This window comes from Gorilla gorilla, chromosome 4, assembly GCF_029281585.2.
Source record: "Gorilla gorilla gorilla isolate KB3781 chromosome 4, NHGRI_mGorGor1-v2.1_pri, whole genome shotgun sequence".
NCBI classification, from domain to species: Eukaryota; Metazoa; Chordata; class Mammalia; order Primates; family Hominidae; genus Gorilla; species Gorilla gorilla.
This window is the reverse complement of record NC_073228.2, coordinates 102953502-102960714: the sequence shown is the minus strand read 5'-3', so window position 1 is coordinate 102960714 and position 7213 is coordinate 102953502. Positions and strand designations below refer to the sequence as shown.

The 7213-nt window shown below is 42.0% G+C and overlaps 1 protein-coding gene across 4 annotated transcripts in view; it reads right to left on the bottom strand.

Moving 5' to 3' along the window:
• Window positions 1-1152: 1152 nt before the first annotated feature.
• The window catches only part of RGMB (repulsive guidance molecule BMP co-receptor b), a 28150-nt gene continuing 22089 nt past the window's right edge, over window positions 1153-7213 (bottom strand). For all 4 annotated transcript variants that reach the window (XM_063706667.1, XM_063706668.1, XM_019028438.4 and 1 more), the window contains one exon: window positions 1153-4564. In XM_063706667.1, coding sequence (XP_063562737.1) covers window positions 3896-4564 — 669 coding nt within the window. In that variant the 3' untranslated portion in view covers window positions 1153-3895. The remainder of the gene's footprint in view (window positions 4565-7213) is intronic.

The following is a 7213-nucleotide window of genomic DNA, read 5'->3' as shown; positions in this document are numbered from 1 at the left end:
CCCCAAAGAGCTGGAGTTCTGGGAATGAAGACAGAATGGTAAAGAATTATTTTTGACTTTAAGCATAAAAGTCAAATAGTCTATAGCACATTTCATTGTGCTATAGATTATCTGCGTTCTTTCAGCACAGACACATCACTGGGTACTCAGTGACTATGTCATTTCATCCTATTTTATGTGGTTCAGCTGACATGATTGTCTTTTTTTTTTTTTTTTTGCTCGAACTGCTACATGTAAATAGTCAACTGCAATGGTTAAGCTTTTTTCTTTAAGAAACGATTATGGCCAGGTGTGGTGGCTCATGCCTGTAATCCCAGCACTTTGGGAGGCTGAAGCAGGCGGATTGCTTGAGTCCAGGAGTCTGAGACCAGCCTGGGCAACATGGTGAAACCCTGCCTTCAGTCTCTACAAAAAATACAAAAATTAGCTGGGGATGGTAGCATGCACCTGTAGCCCCAGCGACTCGGGGGGATCACTTGAACCCAGGAAGTTGAGGCTGTAGTGAGCTGAGACTGCACCACTGCACTCTGGCCTGGGTGACAAGAGACCCCGTCTCCAAAAGAAAAAAAAAAAAAAAAAGAAGAAATGATTACATGTATGTTTATCCCAGTCAGAATCTGATCCATTTAGTATTCTACCTAATACAAGTAACAGTGCTTCTCTGTGCCTTTTGTTTCAGTTATTTTCCTAACTTTTCTACCCTTTGGTGTGTTTCTTGAACAAAGACCAACTTGTGATCTCTTGATGTCTCTTTTTAAAACCCAAGAAGTGAGGACTTGTTTTCAAAGCCAGAAAATCCTGCCCTCCCAAATCCTCCCCACCAGGAGGAAGTCGTTGCTGTTCACATCACCTTAAAAAGAACTAGAGTGCAGGCTGTATGTCTTCAAGGGACCAAAACTGTTACTAAAGACAGAACTTTGGGACAATACTAGTGGACCAATCTCACTGATACGGATTTGTAACTGCTTAAAATTTAAAAAGAAAAAAAAATGACAGTAATGCTATAGTTTTGAAAATCAGCGAATTTGTGGGCAGGCGGCATAACTTATCAGTAACCTTTAGGGATTTTATACAATTCCCCCTCCCCCGACTCCCTTTCTTCTGCAGCTCTCAGTTCTTCCAGCAGGTGTCCCTATAATCACAGAACAGACATTCCACAGCAAGGTATGTAACTTTATTTTTCTAGCATAATAATTTAAAGTATTTACACACTGCACACTCACTGTTTTACACAGATACGTATTCATATATCTATGAACCACATCTAAAGGTTTCTTTGCAAAGACTCGGCACACTGTGGGGGGGGGGGGGGGGGCTTCCAAGCATAACAAAGAGGACAAAAAAAAGTTTTGAGTCTTTTAAAGACAGCCATGTGGAGCATCTGTGAAAACCAGTGTTTCCCCCGTTTTAAGCTCCCCCAGGAGACCTCTGAACAGCTATAGCCTATCCACATGTTGGTATGACCTGAAACTCTTTTAGCTAAGGTTTCAAGAACCAACATGTGCAAGCAGCATTTTTTCTAGAAATCTCAGAAAAGGAGAAAATAAACCTGGCCCTTACATAGAGAAATACATGTATTTCTGAAAGTAATCTGTGGGGATTGTTTTACAGGGACACCGATTACAAGGGCAGAATAGCAAAATACACTATTACTAGTGATGCAGGGTGCTTTTAAATGTCACTTCCAGCTAAATGATATGGCAAAACAACCCAATCTTCTTTTCCCAACTATCAGTAAGGGTGGTTGTTATTTTCCCTGAAAAGAGCAAAGGTATATTTATTAATGATACACACTCTAAACCCAGATCCTACAGAAATTTCTATTGCTTTTACTTCACTTTCATACTATTTGCACAAAAATAGTGGTTATCCTCCGTATTTTTTCCTCGCTTGTACTACTCAATTATAAAACAAATTATTAACGATAGCTTCTGAATTTGGTACATGGCATCATAGGTGAGCAAAAAAAGCCACAGTTCAGAGCTGATGGTCAGTCCGTCCCTAGTCCAGCTTCTATAAAAGGAAGGCGGGTTTAGGTTTCAATTCTCTATAGTTGAATCTCCATGAGTAAGAAGCAGATGCCTTCCTTATTTTCCCAGACTGCCCAAGATTATTCTCTCATCAACACAAGGTAGAGGTTTGCCACCTCTACATGAATTCACAACTCCACTCTGTGACTGGGTGGCACATCAGTTCACTAAGAAGTTAAACTTTACAAAATGACGTCGTCTTCCTCTTGCCGGTATGGGCTTCTGGCAGTGTCACTGATCAATAGGACATGGCAAAAGTAACTACCTGGAGAACTAAAACTAAGCATAATCTTGGCCTGAACTACTACGGTATTTAAAGTTAGTACCTTTTATTTCTGTTTATGTAAACTTATCAATAAATTATTAAAGCACAAACTCTATCATAACTTCTTCTTGGAACTAAAGATTTACATCTAGATATAACAATAGAAACCTACCTATCCTGGAGTTAACTTTCTCAGATTACTGCTCCTGCCTTTTGCTGTTCTTTTCCTTTTGCAAGGGGGTGCCAACAATGGATGGAAGAGGCAAGGAGATCTTCATAGGAATTTCTCCAAGTTACAATGAGCAACTGACCAAATCACATTCAACTACATGTGTTGAGAGAGAGAGTACCTGACTTCAGACCACCTGGGAAGCACAATGCTTAGTTAACAAGAATATCTGGATTAAGCAGTGCCGAAGTGGCCGGACACCGAGTCAGGCCAAGGAAGCTCTTCTGTCATTGCCGCCCAACTCTGTTCCACTTTGCATGCAGACATATCAAAGACTGTGAAGATCATGGTGGACAAGGAAGAATGAAAAACTTTGTGATGCGATCTGGGCCTCTACATTAGAGAAAGAACCTAACAAACCCCAGTTCTTTGGATTCGTAAGGTGAGGCTGAGGAGGGCTTACTGGAGGTGGAGACAGGGAGAGCTGTTTTTCTGGGCTCAAAGCCAAGAAAAGGTTAAGAAGAGGGGCTTGCATCAGTCATATAGATTAAAAAGAGCAAGGCATGATAATTACTAAATTTATAGTTTCATGTTTTAACACAGAAGAGTCAGAGGGAAAACTGACAATTTAAAAAGGGGCATGGGATGAGAAAAAGTCTAGGAGTTACTGAGATGCCTGGTACTTATCTACGAAACTTCATCACTAGACCCTTTTGACCTACGAGAATAGCAGTTTCTATGGTTCAACCTAATACACTGTATGGGCTCAAATATATAACAATTAGAATTGAGAGTAATCAGAATACCAATAATACCCCCCCTTCTGAAAAAGTAACAGCTCTTAGATGAAGAGAGCTTCTTAAGATCAGTGTTTAAGAGTCAAAGCACCTGTAAGGGAGAGTTAACGACCCTTTCAAATCAAGTGAGGGCAGAAGGGTGAGGGCATAGTTCAAAGGAACGAGGCAGCTCTACCGGAAGGTGGCGAGTAAAAGCTGCACACCGTGGCAAATCAGTAGCAATGGGAAAGGGCAGGAGGGTACAGCCAAGAATAGCTACAAACAACTGGTCACCTTCAAAGGAAACGCTGCATATGGGTGTCTGTGTATATGTACTATACATATCAACCAAGCACACACATAAATATTTAATATATAAAAAATAAAGTGCTTTCTAACAGGTCCCTGGGCAGGGACATTATAAAACATTTCACAGAACTGCAAAACAAAATTGATACAATCAAAGAACACTACATCCAACATATGTGAAAACAGCCAAACACAGTATGTACAATCTGGTGGGTGTCCCAGGACAAACGTCCTGTCATATACATGGTATATACATATATACTCTTTTACTCAATATATTATGACAATATATATTTTAAAATTTTGTTATAGACAAAAAATAAAAAACCAAAACAAAAGACAACCCCTACAAAAACACGATAAGGATCAAGCATGTGAGTCCTAGAGTGACAGACAAATCACTGCCTCCACGGGGAGTCCCATTGCCACTGCTGGGGAAAATGTGCCAGCGTTCCTTCCTTGGGTGCAGGGCCTCCACATCCTCCAAGGCACTGTGGGCTGCGGCAGTAAAGTTGGCATCACCAGTGGTGAGCAGGTCGAAGACACAGGACTGGAAATAGATGTCCTTCACTGGCATCTTCTCATGGCATTGAGTGTTGGCAGTCTCCAGTGTGTAGCCAGGCCAGGCCTGCACCAAGGAGGTGCGAGGCAGGCTGTGTCCCAGGATGGCAGACACCTGGCCCTGCCCGTCATCGATGCGTTCACTCAGGGGGCAGCCGTTCACGCACAGCTGCAGGTCCTGGCTCTCCTCGTAGGACATGGCCAGGTCTTCAGGCATACGGATGGCAAGGGTCAGGTAGCGACCCACCTGCCGCACAAACACTGTGGTCCCTATATAGCGGGCGTGCATCTCCACATAGTGGCCACTCTCCCTCTCCACGATACGCAGGCTCTTAGCATCGCTGTCCCCACCACTGGTGGTGCCATCCACAAAAGCGGCCGGCAGGTCATCTGTCACAGCTTGGTAGACTTTCTGATCTGTACACTCATGGTGGGCTTTGAAGATAATAGTGATCTGTGGGAAGGAGCATGTACAAGGTTTAACAGAATGGGAAGGAAGCAGAACGGGGCAACCCTCTGTAGCAAGAGCTACATTTTGAAGCAGAATGGCTTAAGGCGGAATCTCCAAAATGGACCCAACTGCTTGCACCTCAAAAATGGATGATATCACTTTCAGAAAATATTTTTTAAAGTCCTATATATTTAGAACTAAAGTTTAAATAAATCTGTGCATCAAGACAAAACTTTTTTACTTTCCTAAGAGAAAGAGTGAGCGAGTGAGCAGTGTTGCTATCAGAATATCGTTTTTTTTTTTTTAAGTGACAGGGTCAGCTCTCTTGCCCAGGCTAGAGTGCGGTGGCACATTCATAGCTCATTGCAACATTCAACCCCTGGGCTCAAAGGACTTTCCCACTTCAGCCTCCTGAGTACACAGGACTAAGGGCATATACCACCACGCCTGGCTGATTTAAAAAACTTTGAAGTGACGGGGTTGGTGGGGGGCGGGGGGGACGGCGGAGGTCAGGGGTTCCTCACTACGTTGCCCAGGCTGGTCTTGAACTCCTGGCCTCAAGCGATCCTCCCACCATCATCTCCCAAAGTGCTGGGATTACAGGCATGAGCCACTGTGCCAGGCCAGATTATGGGCAATTTTTATTGATAATTTATATCTTGTCTCCTTCCAAAGTGGATGAGTCATGGCATAGTTCTGAGATAAAAAAAAGGTTCGTTTCTCAGTTATTATGCAGAAACTTTAAAGGGCTTAATTAACAATGTACCTAACAGAACTTTGCTTCCTACCAAGATTCTTCATAGGATTAAAAAACTGTATCCCATGACTCACCACTACAAACTTACTCGAAATACAAAGAGAAAGAGTTGAAGAAGGGGCACCCCAGTAACAGCCACCACTCATGTACCCCAGGAAAGATTTCTATTAGTCCCTTAATCAAATGTTTCACATCACTGGCTAATCCCTGCGACAGGGAAATCACCTGGCAAATATAGCTCCTAAGCACTGGCAGAGACTGAATACCCTAAACCTAGTTACAGCAAATGTTTTCCCAAACAGCACCAGAGTCCCTTAACTCCTCAGAAATCTTTTCCCAGCCAACTCTCGATTCTCCAACTAAGCACATAAATTCATCAAAGAAAAAAAATTACTAATAATACAAAAGCTTCTCTTTTGTAAACCCATGTTCTTTCCTGCAGAATCCTTTTATTAGAACAGTTAGTTAAAAACCTTGCACACCTTCACCTCCAACATATCCAACATCTCTGGTACAGGTGGTGGAGGGAAGATAACTATGATGAGACAGGGGCTGCTGTGTCACACAACATGGAGAAACTATTTCAAAGAAACAAAAAAAGACCACATTTTGAGAATTGTATCATTGCTAGTAACTGAGGCAACAGGGTTCTCTCTTCCTTCTTGAAAAAACAAAAAGTATCAGGTGACTTCAGTCAGGAGGAAGGTAGACAAGCCAAACACTCTATGAATTACTCAGGATGGAGGAAACCTTCTACCTCCTGCAAGGAAACTAATCAAAACAATAGACCCTTGTGAAAAAGACCAGAAAATGCACCCCCCTCCCCCCGCCTGCCCACCCGAAGTCCTCACCACCACCCTCAAGTTTATGTCTTAAGTTTTTCTCCAACTCGGCCAGCATTTGCTCACACTATTTCATTCCACATGTTCCCACTGGTGTTACTTGACTGGAATTTTCCAGCCATTTCATTTTACTTCAGCCAGTTATAAAGCCAGATCTGAACCAGCTGCACTGTAGCAACCGGTTAAATTCATATCCGCTGTTTGCAGCTGCAACTAAAAGCCAGACAATGTACTATGAAAATGCTGGGTTTTCTCCCTTCCTAATTACCCTGAGCCACAACTTGATTTCACTACCAGCCTTCTCACATTTCAACACCTTCTTAACAACCCAAAGGAGGTGCATCAGAGATGATTTCAGGAAATTTGTTGTGCATCCAACCATAGGACCTTCCAGAGTGAATGGGGATTTTGAGCTAGATATCTAACGGGACCATAAAATAGATTTATTTGGTGGCTCTAAAATCCGTTGACAAGTGTTTTTTTTAAGGCATGCTGGGATCCCTTGGAGATGAAAAGATTGACTCAAGAAAATTTTGCACCTGAAAAAGTTGAAAGTTAACAATACAGATGGCTAAAATAAGAGTTAGTAATAGACTTTTTATATAATCACTATGCTCATTTTCACCTGTAACATCTACTCAAAGATTAAACTCTTCAATAACGGCTAAATAATTCGTCTTTCTAGTCTAACAAACCTAAAATTTAAACCAACTTGATATTATCTGCAAGAACTACTTTTTTGTTCACCTTAGGAAAAACAAAGAGGATTTACTTGTGTTGGGCCAACAAAGCAAAGATAACCGATTCCAAACAAGTTTCCAAAAAGCAAGCAAGGGTCCATATTGAGATGAGTGGAATGGTTCCATATGTCTCACCAAGGCTGTTTTTTTCATTAAGCACACCAATTCCAACTCAGGAACTCAGGATTCATTTCAAACACCTCCCACAGTATTGTCCTCTGCTATGCCAGTGACATTAACAATAACTCCTACCTATCTAGAAGCTCAAAACTTGTTTTCTGCTCTGGTATCTACACCTACAAAATATTCTAGT